General features: G+C 40.4%; 1 protein-coding gene across 2 annotated transcripts in view; it reads right to left on the bottom strand.

Moving 5' to 3' along the window:
- ZBBX (zinc finger B-box domain containing) overlaps positions 1–15,321 on the bottom strand; it is a 357,196-nt gene that overhangs the window by 108,607 nt on the left and 233,268 nt on the right. For both annotated transcript variants that reach the window (XM_069727388.1, XM_069727390.1), the window contains exon 14: positions 14,757–14,833. In XM_069727388.1, coding sequence (XP_069583489.1) covers positions 14,757–14,833 — 77 coding nt within the window. The remainder of the gene's footprint in view (positions 1–14,756; positions 14,834–15,321) is intronic.

Genomic DNA, 15,321 nt, shown 5'->3' with positions numbered 1-15,321 from the left:
ATACTATATACAGGAGAGATGACACACAGGTATATACTATATATAGGAGGAGATGACACACAGGTATATACTATATACAGGAGGAGATGACACACAAGTATATACTATATACAGGAGCAGATGACACACAGGTATAAACTACATACAGGAGCAGATGACACACAGGTATATACTATATACAGGAGCAGATGACACACAGGTATATACTATATACAGGAAGAGATGACTTGCAGGTATATAATATATACAGGAGGAGATGACACACATATATACTATATACAGGAGGAGATGACATACAGGTATATACTATATACAGGAGGAGATGACACACAGGTATATACTATATACAGGAGATGACACACAGGTATATACTATATACAGGAGGAGATGACAACCTGGTATATACTATATACAGGGGAGATGACACAGGTATATACTATATACAGGAGGAGATGACATACATGTATATACTATATACAGGAGGACATGACACACAGGTATATACTATATACAGGAGGAGATGACATACAGGTATATACTATATACAGGAGGAGATGACAACCTGGTATATACTATATACAGGGGAGATGACATACAGGTACATACTATATAAAGGGGCGATGACACACAGGTATATACTATATACAGGAGGAGAAGACATACAGGTAAATACTATATACTGGAGGAGATGACACACAGGTATATACTATATACAGGAGCAGATGATACACAGGTATATACTATATACAGGAGGAGATGACTTACAGGTACATACTATATACAGGAGGAGATGACACACGTATATACTATATACAGGAGATGACATACAGGTATATACTATATAAAAGAGGAGATGACACATAGGTATATAGAGGAGATGACATACAGCAGGTATATACTATATACAGGGGAGAAGACATACAGGTATATACTATATACAGGAGATGATATACAGGTATATACTATATATAGGAGGAGATGACATACAGGTATATCGTATATACAGAAGAGAGGACATACAGGTATATAATATATACAGGAGGAGATGACACATGGGTACAGTTAGGGCCAGAAATATTTGGACAGTGACACAATTTTCGCGAGTTGTGCTCTGCATGCCACCACATTGGATTTGAAATGAAACCTCTACAACAGAATTCAAGTGCAGATTGTAACGTTTAATTTGAAGGGTTGAACAAAAATATCTGATAGAAAATGTAGGAATTGTACACATTTCTTTACAAACACTCCACATTTTAGGAGGTCAAAAGTAATTGGACAAATAAACATAACCCAAACAAAATATTTTTATTTTCAATATTTTGTTGCAAATCCTTTGGAAGCAATCACTGCCTTAAGTCTGGAACCCATGGACATCACCAAACGCTGGGTTTCCTCCTTCTTAATGCTTTGCCAGGCCTTTACAGCCGCAGCCTTCAGGTCTTGCTTGTTTGTGGGTCTTTCCGTCTTAAGTCTGGATTTGAGCAAGTGAAATGCATGCTCAATTGGGTTTAGATCTGGAGATTGACTTGGCCATTGCAGAATGTTCCACTTTTTGGCACTCATGAACTCCTGGGTAGCTTTGGCTGTATGCTTGGGGTCATTGTCCATCTGTACTATGAAGCGCCGTCCAATCAACTTTGCAGCATTTGGCTGAATCTGGGCTGAAAGTATATCCCGGTACACTTCAGAATTCATCCGGCTACTCTTGTCTGCTCTTATGTCATCAATAAACACAAGTGACCCAGTGCCATTGAAAGCCATGCATGCCCATGCCATCACGTTGCCTCCACCATGTTTTACAGAGGATGTGGTGTGCCTTGGATCATGTGCCGTTCCCTTTCTTCTCCAAACTTTTTTCTTCCCATCATTCTGGTACAGGTTGATCTTTGTCTCATCTGTCCATAGAATACTTTTCCAGAACTGAGCTGGCTTCTTGAGGTGTTTTTCTGCAAATTTAATCTATTTTTGGTATTGATGAAAGGTTTGCATCTAGATGTGAACCCTTTGTATTTACTGTCATGGAGTCTTCTCTTTACTGTTGACTTAGAGACAGATACACCTACTTCACTGAGAGTGTTTTGGACTTCAGTTGATGTTGTGAACAGGTTCTTCTTCACCAAATTAAGTATGCGGCGATCATCCACCACTGTTGTCATCCGTGGACGCCCAGGCCTTTTTGAGTTCCCAAGCTCACCAGTCAATTCCTTTTTTCTCAGAATGTACCCAACTGTTGATTTTGCTACTCCAAGCATGTCTGCTATCTCTCTGATGGATTTTTTCTTTTTTTTCAGCCTCAGGATGTTCTGCTTCACCTCAATTGAGAGTTCCTTTGACCGCATGTTTTCTGCTCACAGCAACAGCTTCCAAATGCAAAACCACACACCTGGAATCCACCCCTGACCTTTTAACTACTTCATTGATTACAGGTTAACGAGGGAGACGCCTTCAGAGTTAATTGCAGCCCTTAGAGTCCATTGTCCAATTACTTTTGGTCCCTTGAAAAAGAGGACGCTATGCATTACAGAGCTATGATTCCTAAACCCTTTCTCCGATTTGGATGTGGAAACTATCATATTGCAGCTGGGAGTGTGCACTTTCAGCCCATATTATATATATAATTGTATTTCTGAACATGTTTTTGTAAACAGCTAAAATAACAAAACTTGTGTCACTGTCCAAATATTTCTGGCCCTAACTGTATATACAATATACAGGAGGAGATGACATACAGCAGGTATATACTATTTACAGGGGAGATGACATACAGGTATATACTATATACAAGAGAAGACATACAGGTGTATACTATATATAAGGGAGATGGCAAACATGTATATACTGAGGTGAAAATGAGGGGTGTGAGGTGAAAATGAAAAGGTGTGAGTGCAAAATGAGAGGAGTGAGGGAAAATAGTGAAGTGATCGGAAAATGACAGATGTGAGGTCGAAATGACAAGTGTTAGGGGGAATGAGAGGAGTGAGGGGGAAAATAAGAGGAGTGAGGGGGAAAATGAGAGGTGTGAGGGGGAAAATAAGAGGAGTGAGGGGGAAAATGAGAGGTGTAAGGGAGAAAATGAGAGACCAAAGGGAGAAAATGAGAGGCATGATGGGAAAATAAGAGACGTGAGGTGCTATAACTAACCACAGATATTTACTATGCCCAGGCAACGCCGGGCTCTTCAACTAGTATATATATAAATCAGGCAGCATTCCAGTTCAAGGAAAAATGTTGGGCTTTAATCCAGCACCAAGTGGTGCAACGTTTCGACCCCACACCACCGTCTTAGTCAAGCACAGTGTTACCAAAGAATAGTGCACTTTTTATACATGTCTCTTCAATTTACCAATATACAAAAATTAGCATACATTACATACAAATCATAATCAAAATGTATAAAAAATTACATTGCAGTAGATATAAAAACCATCATATATAAGGTGCATGTTAGAGTGCAAAAAATTATATCCAACCATACCTACAATCTTTGATACAGCTAGATTAACAATAATTAAAAAATGTGAAACACCTATGTGATATTTAGAAGACATAAACATTATAAATCACCTATAACACTCAAACCCTCACATCATGTTGTACAGTAGTTCCACCACAACAGCACTTTCAGAGCACAACTGAGCATGTCAGTAATCAGAAACTACCGATTGGCCACTCAGCAGTGATGTCGGCGATGAAGTCAACGCAGACGCTCACTAGGCACTTCTACGCCCTGCTCCACCATTATAAGTGCTGGCAACTATGATATATATACGGTAGTTCCTGGTTTGTTTATGAAATGATTTTGGATGCAAGTTGGAACAAGGAAAATAAAAGATAAATGATGCTCACCTCATCGCTCGACTCTCCAGCTGCTGTGTCCAGGCCTTGAAGGTCTGTGCGTGCTGTAAGGTTGAGACACAGCAGAAAGTCCTAACTTTTAGTGAAAAGGCCAGAGAGGTGGCACACAATGGGGGAAGCAGAGGACTGGACAGGGGGCAGAGAGCAGTGGGTTTATTTTTTTTACATCTTACTTTCAATCTATGTGTGGTATGTAAGTTCAATATTCAGAACTTGGGTACTGCCTGTATATGTTTATATACATTGCATAGACAAATATATACAGTACAGACCAAAAGTTTGGACCCACCTTCTCATTTAAAGATTTTTCTGTATTTTCATGACTAGGAAAATTGTACATTCAGACTGAAGGCATCGAAACTATAAATTAACACATGTGGAATTATATACTTAACGAAAAAGTGTGAAACAACTGAAATTATGTTTTATATTCTAGGTTCTTCAAAGTAGCCACCTTTCCCTTTGATGACTGCTTTGCACACTCTAGGCATTCTCTTGAATAAAAGAACAATTTACATTTTACTAAAAAAATATACCTATAAAGAGAAAAATCAGAGAAACTGTCTCTTAAAGGGAATCTGTCACCCCAAAAATCGTATATGAGCAAAGGAAACCGGCATCAGGGGCTTATCTACAGCATTCTGTAATGCTCTAGATAAGCCCCCGATGTAACCTGAAAGGTAAGAAAAACAGGTTATATTATACTCACCCAGGGGTGGTCCCGCTGCGATCTGGTTTAATGGGCATTGCGGTCCGGGTCCAGCACCTCCTATCTTCATACGATGATGTCCTCTTCTTGTCTTGGTGGCCGCAACTCTGGCGCAGGCGTACTTTGTCTGCCCTGTTGAGGGCAGAGCAAAGTACTGCAGTGCGAAGGCGCCGGGTCAGAGAGGCCCTGACCTTAGCTCATATACAATTTTTGGGGTGACAGATTTCCTTTAATTTTTGCCAGAGCTGTATATATTTATATATACACACGAGGATTGTTCATTAAAGATATCCCCTGATCCACTTCTATTTATCACAGGACGCTGCTGAAACTGCACAAATGTAATGATACAAGTCTTTATAGGTTACGTGCCAATTTGCAATTCAGAACTGATAACAGTCTTGATTTTACAAGTGCTGAAGTGGTGTGAGGTTTGATAATGGACCCAGTGGAATACAGAACAGTAATCAAGTTCCTTTACCTGAAAGGCCGCACACCAAAGGAGACGTTCGATTAGATGATAAAGGTTTATGGTGATTGCCAAGGACTGGCATCGCCAATTCAAATGTGGTCGGACATTAGTGCAAACAGCTTCAATTCAAGGGTGACCCCACTCTGCTATTGATGAACACACCATCCAGCAAGTGGAGGTCGCCATTTAGAAGAATCGCCGTGTAATCATTCGCCACCTAGCCTAAAATGCCAAGATTAGTGTGCGGTAAGTAGAAAAAATCATCCAAAACCATTTTCACATGCATAAGGTACCAGCTCAATGGGGTCTCCAGTTGCTCACACCTTTCCAGAAGAAGGAACGAAGAAGAATGCTTTCAGGCTCTATTGACGATGTGGCATGGAAACGAGGAGGATTTTTTCAACAGACCGAACACACAAGATGAAAGCTGGGTCCATCACTATGACCCTAAGACTAAAGTCCAGCTGATGCAATGGAAGCATCATGTTCACAGTATTTTGGGACCAGCAAAGAGTAGTATTGATTGATTTCCTAGCAAAGCGTACCATGATCACTGAGGCATACTATGCATCACTGCTGCGGAAATTGCAGGAGACCATCAAAACCAAGAGACGTGGCATGCTAACCAAATGTGTCCGACTTCTGCAAGAAAATGCACCAGTACACAACTCACGTTGCCCAAATGGAAGCATGCTCCTGTGGCTTTGAAATTCTACGGCATTCCCCTTATTCACCCGACCTCGCACCATCGGACTTCCACCACTTTCCAACAATAAAGTTGTTTTTGAAGGGCAAGCATTTTCCAGATGTTGAGACTCTGATTTCGGAAGTCACAACATGGCTTTTGGAGCAACCTGTCAACTTCTACAAGTGAGGTGTTTACAGTTGCTCAAAGAGATGGGAGAAGTGTATGTCTCTATGTGGCACCTATGTAGAGAAAGACTAATGCCAACTGTGCCAAGTTTCACTGCTCTCAGTCCACAAGAACCTCCTGATCTCCTCTACTCTGCCACTACTGCTCTATGTCCACAGTCACCAACCAATTTCCAGAGCCCCACTAGTTTTAACCAAGTTGCCCTGTTACCCCCATGTCATTAGTCTATGCTGTATTCCAGATGCTGTTCTGGAACAAGGGCTTTGAAGACCTCACTCAAAAGGTGAGATACAATAAGCCGAATATCGTAACATTCCGTTATGAGCACAAGCAGCCAAAAAAAAGAAAACATAAAACCTAGTTCACTCTACGATCACATAAGGCGAGTTTAGGATTGTAACATGTTTTAAGTTGCCAAAGGTTTAAACAATCTGAAGACAAAATGTTAACATTACAGTAATGTATTTGTTTTGCTGGTGGAGAATTTAGCATATTTAAATTAGACTTCTGGCGCTGTGGGAATGATAGGCTTCATTTTGTATGACCTTAGACAGGAACTCAGCTCATCTAATGCATTCCAATTAGTTTGACAGACAATCTATGTAACAGAAAGGAATGAAATTTAGAACAGTGGTGTATCCTGAGCCCTGAAACATGAGGTAACCTATCATTAAATGTAAAATTAAAAATGTCTCTGCAACCTACAATTCTCCAACTAGCCACTGCATTAAAATTACATACACTCAAAAACAGACAAAGAAAAGGCACAAATAATAACAATGGCCTGTAAGTTTGCACTTTGTTCTGTACACAGGAGAGCACTGATGTCAGGAAAGACATAACCGGGTGATAGATCGGCCAGTCATCATATATAATAGACACAGGAATGCACTGAGTAAATGTTAGATTGCATTTCAGTAGAGAGGAAGTAGGAACTGGGAATACCGGGGAATTTATCCATGTAGTGTGATAGATTTTGCATTTCCTAAAAATTAACCACAAAACTTAAAGTATGCAATTCTTTACCCAAGTCTGAGTATAAAAGGGAGTAAAAGAAGTGTGCCATCTATGAATAATTACCATTTAGTAATAATAAATAGTGCCGTGGAAGCAACAAAGTGGTGTAATCAGGGACACACCATTGACACAGGACATGCTTTCTTGCATAAATGCAGTCTAGTTGACCTATTTGTTGTAAAGTTCTTGTATGCTCTAAATTCCGTAGGCCATTTTTAGACGTAAGAGGATGTCGAACCTGAAAATCTGCAATAAAATGCAATACATACAAATGTGTTCTTAACTCACTTCACATATATTAATAAAAAAATGCATACATTTCCGGTCATGCCGATGATGATTTACAAACCCAAAGAATGTTAGTTATCTTAGAGATATTCACGTGAGGAATTTCTACAGATTCACAATCAATCACACGAACAAGCAACATTGCAAAATATCCGTGATCTGAAAAACCACACAAAATGCATGCATACTGTATAAGAAAGAATAGAGGAAACTACTGTAATTGGATGTAGCCTACCCAACTGCAATAGAAATGCAGCGCCATCTCACTCGGTAGGGTTACACAGTGTGATGCTGACACAGCTACAATTAAGGCGAAAACCATGGCGGCCGGCATGGAAAGTTGCAGTTTTTTACACTGACTTTTGAGTGAATTAATGGGAATAATAATAAACATGATAACAACAAGGGGCACATGATTTTGCAAATAAGCAGCCGGATCACCTCCAATACTGTGCGATTTTAGCAGCAACAGACTTACTAAATTGTTTTCTGCATGACTTCAGTCTTTCATATAGTTCTGCAGGAATCATGGCCTACTCTTCATTACATTTGATAAGTTCAATGAGGTTTGCGGGCATTCAGTTATGCCAAGCTATTTTAAAATTCCACCATGGCATTTCAATTGTGATGAGGTCTGGACTTTGTCTGGGCCAAGACAAAACTCTGATTCTTTTCTTTCATGCTGCAGGTTTGCTGGTGAACTTGGGATCAAAGTCCTGTTGTATGACCTAGTGTTAGGAGTCGAGTTCCCGCCGCTGCACAGGGGGCATCTCGAACCATGTCCGCTATGGTTTCCCATTCTCCTCCAGCCGCAGTGGAGCCTGCTCAGCGGAGACGTCGGTCCCAGCGTCTGGCTCAAGCTGATACTGTGTGCTTGGTTACTGCTGCCTTTCCAGGCTCTGCCTTTGTAGCCAGTACTGATCAGCAGCGAGCAGGCGTTTCAGGGACTAAGTCCTGCTTTTCCCATACTGAGCATGCCCACAGGACGACCACCCATTGGAGGTCGGGGGTCACATGCTCAGGTCCTGTAGCAGTTCATATTGGACCACTAGGAAGGTCCTTGAGTGCTACAGCTATAAAAGGTTCGAATGGCCGCACAGCCAAGCGCTAGTATAAACCTATTATCGTGTGTGTGTGGATGTGTGCTTGTTCTGGCGACTGCTCCATAATCATTCCCATTCCTTGTGTGGTTGAATGTTTGCGAATGTTGGAGCTACCTAGTGCCTGACAGTGCTATCCTACACCAGAGCACGATCTGTACTGCGTCATACCAGCAGTGTCCACCTGCATGGCACTGCACGCACTCTGTGCTGTAATCTTAACTTATCCTGACAACTGGTCAGTGTAGAGTGGGAATTCCCGCTTGATCTCTGCATCTGACTTGGGTGTCCTCAGGCATGGGCTCAAAAGCCACCGAGTGTCAGAGCGGGATCAATCACCAGCTTAGTGGGGGTGAGTCTCAGGGATCCCACTAGCATTCGTCTGCTGCATCCTGTGTTGGCTAACAAGGCACAGCATTTCATTTGTTTCACTGCGACTCTGTGAAGAAACAGAGAGGAGTTAGTTCTTACCGGGTGTCTGAACCTGAGTTTACTCCGGCGTAGTACCGCCATATAGTGCTGCCATTACTTAGCAGCAGGTTTCATCTCTGCACGGTGGACCCCGGGCTGCGAATGCACCTTTACCATCTTTAATCTATTCGGTGCATTCCACCAGCCGTAACACCTAGTTTCGGCCAAACTTTAGCTTTTGGATAGATGGCTTTACTATTGACGCCAAGATACTTTCTTAAACAGAGGTGTAATTGGTCAACTTAATGGATGCAAGGTGTCCAAGGGAATAGAAAGCAAGAAGAAATAAATAACCCTTCTCCACTGTAGTTAACAGTTGGTATTGGGTGCTTGGGCTGAGATGCTGTGTTTGGTTTTCATGGCACAGGTAATTATGGCCAAAAATATCCACTTTGGTCTGTTTTATCCACAAATCAATGTTCCAAAAGTCTGTGGTTTGCAACTTTGCAAACTTTAAACATACCTCCATGATCTTTTTAGAAAGAAGAGGTCTGTTCTTGGCAGCCCTTCCAAACAAGCCCTACTTGTTCAGCATTTAACAAGCTAACTGAGGCCTTTAGAGTCTGAGCTGTTGCTCTTTGTTTTGTTTTTTCAATTATTTTGAGTACTTTAGGGTGAATTTGCAGGGATGTTCCACATGGGAAGATTGACAACTGTCTTGATTGTTTTCCACTTATCAATAAACTTCCTCACTGAAGAAAGATGGAGTCTTTATTGATCTTGAATAGCCTTAAAACTCTTCCACGATTGAGAGGCAACAACATTGTATCTCCAAAATCATTGCTAATGTCTTTCCTCCTTGAAATTGTGTTAACACGCGCCTGAATGCTCATGAGCATCAAACTGTCGGTCACGCTTTCTGATGAACAATTAATAAAAGGCATTTGATTAGTGGCACTTAGCTGCTACTTACCTTCTCAATTTCAATGGATGCACTAAAGCAGTGTTTCTCAACTCCAATCCTCAAGGCCCACCAACAGGTCATGTTTTCAGAATTTACTTAGTATTGCAAAAGTGTTGTAATTAATGCTTGAGCAGGTCATGAAGTCACCTGTGCAATACTAAGGATATCCTGAAAACTTGACCTGTAGGTGGGTCTTGAGGACTGGAGATGAGAAACACTGCACTTAAGGTTTACTTAATTATTCACACTTTGCTTCTGCATTTTGACCTAGATTTTGGTAAATACTGTAAATAATGACAGTGTTAGCTGTCATGTGTTGTTTTTCATCTGAGGTTGAATTTACCTGATGTAAAGACCTTTTAAGAACTAGATTTTTTTATTTTGTCTTAATGCATATACTTAGTTTTTGTTATGACTTTACATAATGTGTATGGGGCCTTAAGATCTGCCTTGAATAACAGAAAACAATGTTAGTTTTTATTCGATTAGGCACATTCACAACACATTGTACTGTAAATAGTGCAATATTGTATTCACTGGAACCATAAACTCCTGGAATGAAGGTAGAGGAACGCATGTTTATCCGATACCAGGGCTAGTTGCCACCTTCTTGTCTACAGTTCAGTGGCAGATGTGTTACGACAGTCAAGTTGCTAATGATGTGTTGCTTGACAACACAGTAAGTTTGTGTCTGCCACAATCATGAAATATTTCAGAAAAATAATTGAAATAAAGATTCATCAAATTACAACCTGAAAACACATATTAAAAAAAGATAATTGAGACATATAAAGTATGGGGAATTCAGTCAATTTAAAGCCCGAAAATTGAACCAGCCCTCAATAAAAAGTCAATTTCTTCCATAATAGTTTAGACTCCACATGATATAAGATACACGAAGATGCATATACTGTATAGTTCATGGTGTGTTACATTACATCCCAGCAAATACTCAATTAGTTGACGTATTTTGATCCCTAATGTATCTTATTCATGAATGAACTTAATCTTAAATAAATAGGATCAATTGAGGACGTTATTGTATGTTCTGATTTGCATATCATGTGGAGTTTTTAATTATACTAAAATAAATGGACTTTTTATCGTGTGCTGGGTCACTGTTACACCTCCATCTGCCACCCAGCTCCGGGATACTTACCTCACTCCTCGGGGTGCAGTGGGCAGGTCTCCTCCTGCGGTGTAGGCCATGGCCGCGCGTTTCTTCTGCTACTTATGCAGCCTGACCCGGAAGTACCCTCCTCCGGGCGGCTGCAACAGGTGTATCAGGCCACTTCCTGTTTTAGGAGGTGGCTGATTATTACCTTTGCATCTGTGCTGGATTAGTCTTGGTTCCAGCACGGGTGTCCCTCTGTATTCTGGTCCGAGTGTGCACCCTAGTGCACTGTGTTCTTCTACTATCCAGCTTGCTTCCCAGTGTGCGCTCTGCGCCCTCCTGTACTCGGTGTATGCTCTGCGCTTCCCTGTATCCAGCGTGCTTCACGGTGTGTGCTCTCCTGTACCCAGAGTACGCTCTGCACCTCCCAGTATCCAGCATACTGCGCTCTCCTTTACCTGGCATACTTTCTAGTGTATGCTCCACGCTCTCCCGTACGCACTATGCATGCTCCTGTACTCCACATGCTTTCTCCAGAACCCAGTGTGCTTCTCCGTACTTGCCCTGCTAACTTCTGTTCCTCAGGTGCCTTCTTCCCTAGCCTCCTTCGAGCTGGCCTCCTGGTACCAGCAGTCGTAGTGCATTACCCCCCTTGGTCTGCCCCTGACGCCCATGTATAGGGGGCTGTCCTCACTAGGTCAGCTCGCCCAGGGTGGGTTGGTATCACAGCCCAGAGGGTCCACTCCAGGAGAAGTAACAGTCACATTTTTTACTTTCTGTTACAATGCCAGGTATGAAACCAAGCAATATTTAAAGACCGGATATCGGACTTTATCTTAATTATAATTCACAATACACAACGCTGCACATATTCCCCACCATTTATTTGAGTTTGCTTTTAGTTTGCTATTAGTTTACAGACCACAAACTGTGTATAGAAGAGTAAAAGTGCACTTTACAGTAATTATATGCGTACAAGTATTCAAATGTAGACTTGAGTCTATTGCAAAAATGCATGTCACAGTAATCTAATGTCATCAAAGGTGACTATCCTGTAGTGCAGGCGCTAATAACCAGTTCCCCTCATCTGTGTCACTTCCACACAACCTCCACACAACTATGATCCAAGTAATTTATTTAATAAAAGTTAATACAATTTTCATATACGACGTGTTGTGCTCAAAGCATCAATAATACAGTTATTTCATACACCCCTGCTGTCAAGATCTTTTAGATTAATTCATTGGTAGTTAAACTTCATTGATAAGATTAATAACGCATATAATGGCACACTAATCATTTCAGTCAAGGCTAAAGTGATGCCCTTTATAAACTGTCAAGTCTATGAGTAACTGGTCTGCTGCTACTTTATGATCATCCCCAGTCCGTAGGCATTCAGTGTATAAAAGAAAACCCCAGGCAATTTCAATAATGGATAATAGAAAAAATTGGCTCAACAGGACTGGATTTTCCTTACTCATGAGTCCTGAGTAAGACTGCTTAGTGCAGTTGAAACGTGTCGACTGGGTCATGTTAAGTTGTTAACCATGTACATTTTTCTTTTGTATGACCCATATTTTCTTTTGAAAAATAAAAAGAAAAGGAAAGTCTAGTCCTGTTGAGCCAGACTCCAATTTTTTCTATTATCCTTGATGTGAGGCCAGGGCGAGGCCGGCGTCTGAACCCCAGGTGGATGAGTACAGAGCAACTGGGTGAGCTGGAATCAAGTTTCTACAATTTCAATCATATGAAGGCAGGTAACTACATGGTCAGATATGCCTATCAAAGAGATCATGTACCCTCTCCATGTACTGATTTATAAAGTTGGAAGAAAATTACATTTGACCATACACAATCTGTTTTATAAGATTTACTGATAACATGATGCACACACATCTAAGTACTACTTGCAGGAGAAAAGAAGTACAACATGTGGCCTTTTAAATGAATGGCGATCTATGGCTTCCGTTGCCTAATTGGGGGAAGCCGACTGTAAATCAGCATGACGCCAGTAGTCCCGCCGTGCCAACAGGAAGAGAAACTGCTGCTCTGTGAACAGGAAGTAGCTGAATCTCAGGCAGGAGTGGTCAATGACTGTCGCTGGGTACAACAGACAGGTAGTTGGCTCTGTTCGCATCTAAACGTATTTTTTAAGGTCCCGGATATCCCCTTTAATAAATTGGGTGCATCTTCTCAGTGGCGTGTGACTCACCAGAAATGCTACTCCAGTCAAGGACTGCAGCATTTCTAGAGTTAAAAAATACATAGTCACTTTAGCCACATTGCAATACTACTCCACACATTTTGGCAAAGTTGCTGCAAAGTGGCGTGGAAATGAAAAAGTTGCATTACTTCAAAAATGTGCAACTTTACAAAGTGTTTAACTTTTCTGTCACTTTAAGGAATCGACAATTACGGTATGTTTTAATTTAGATGCCTAAAAGCATGTTCTAAATCAAAGCAAACAAAAGGTTTAATACTAGAGATAGGACTAGGTACACTTTGTGGCAGTGGGGTGGATGGTTTTTTTTGTGTTAACTAAGAAGCCTATGTTAGTTACATGTACTATTACTATTTATTTACTAAGGCTGGTTTCACATTCGCGTTTAAAAATGCAGCGTTTTAAACGCAAACGCATGTGGTGAAAAAAACGCATGTAAACGCGTGCAAACGCTGCGTTTTTTTGACGCATGCGTTTTCGCATGTGAAAAAAAAAACGCGGAGTTTTGACGCATTTACATGCGTTTTTGCCTGCATTTGCGTTTTTAAAACGCATGCTGAGAAGTGTGTGACAGCTGCCAATCATCAAAACCAAGTAAAAAACCAAAACCCACTATAAACAGAAATAGCTAGGGTTAGGGTTAGGGGTTGATCCCTATGGATCCTAACCCTAACCCTAAAGGGATCCTAACCCTAACCCTAAAGGGATTCTAACCCTAACCCTACCACTAACCCTAGGGATCCTAACCCTACCCCTACCCCTAACCCTAAACCTAAAGGGATCCTAACCCTAACCCTTAGGGTTAGGATCCCTTTAGGTTTAAGGTTAGGATCCCTTTAGGGCTAGGGTTAGGATCCCTTTAGGCTTAGGATCCCTAGAGTTAGGGGTAGGGTTAGGGGTAGGGTTAGGATCCCTAGGGTTAGGGTAAAGGGTAGGGTTAGGGTTAGGATCCCTTTAGGGTTAGGATCCCTTTATCACCTTTCTGGTGGGGGGTGGCATATCAGTGTGTTTTCTGTTTTTTTTTCTATAAAAACGCATGCGTTTTTAACGCAACCAAACGCATGTGCTTAAAAACGAATGCGTTTACATAGACAGCAATACGTTTTTTTGCCGCAAAAAACGCATGTTTTTTTTGCAGCAAAAAAAGCCGCTAGAAATTACTCATTTTGCATTTCTGCAACACAATGCATGCATAGAAAAGACGCATGCGGTGGCAAAACGAGGCAAAACGCATGCAAAAAAAGCATGCATTTTTAATGTTAAGTATAGGAAAAAAACGCATGCTTTTTTTGCACTAAAACGCAGCGGCAAAAAACGCAAATGTGAAACCAGCCTTACTGCAGGGTATATGCTCTTTTATGCTTTTTTGATTATTTACATGTACTATTACTATGTATTTATTCATTTACTTACATAATTCAGAATGTTTGCTCATTCTGTTTTTATCACGAGGTTTTTTTTGCACTATAGATGCCCAGAGGTGATCTTAACCTGTGCATTTAGGGAATATGTTAGTAAGTCATATTGTACTGAATGTTAGGTCTGATGTGCTTTATTTTTATAGTATGCAACATAAGCCAATCCACCTCAGCGGTTTTGTTTAAACAAACATGCTTTTATTTTAAATTTTCATATAATGTAGTAATTCATCAAATAAGGCCTGAGACCAGCCACAAACATACAAGAATAAAAACGTTAAATATTCAGCTTAAAATCAAATATACCAACCGATGGCTTTTCATTTCATTGTTTTCTGTCTCATTCATCACAAAATTTCTAGATTCATCCAGTTTCTCTTCATGATCCTACAAAAAGAAATTATGTCATTACACTATTGTATTAAACTAGACAGTTTTCAGAACGTTTTGCAGTAGGAAATAAGCAATATGTTTAATCACTTTAAAAAACAAAAATAAAATAAAATACTTAAATAAAAATGTTTCCTAAAAATGTATTCAACGTTATTATTTAAATATAACAAAAAAACATAATTATCTGCAAGTTCTGACAATTGTTTGTCGGAAAGGTCCATGCAACAATTTTGGTGGTTTTTAACAATGCAAAAATCGGACATACCAAATTTATAAAACTGCTTCCAAAATGTTTATGTAGAGAGCCACATAACTATTATGTCAGTAACAGTAAACTTAAAGAAGTTGTCCACTACTATAAAGTTGTTTTTTTTTTTCATAAATCTTGCTATTATGTGCCACTGAAAACATCTACTGTGTTTATTTTAGCAATATTAGCTGTTATGATGCTGTAGCAGCACATCTTCAGTGCTGGATTCAGC

The sequence above is a fragment of the Ranitomeya imitator genome, chromosome 5 (assembly GCF_032444005.1).
Source record: "Ranitomeya imitator isolate aRanImi1 chromosome 5, aRanImi1.pri, whole genome shotgun sequence".
Lineage (NCBI taxonomy): Eukaryota > Metazoa > Chordata > Amphibia > Anura > Dendrobatidae > Ranitomeya > Ranitomeya imitator.
Note: the sequence above shows the minus strand (reverse complement) of the source record. Positions and strands in the feature narration are given on the sequence as shown.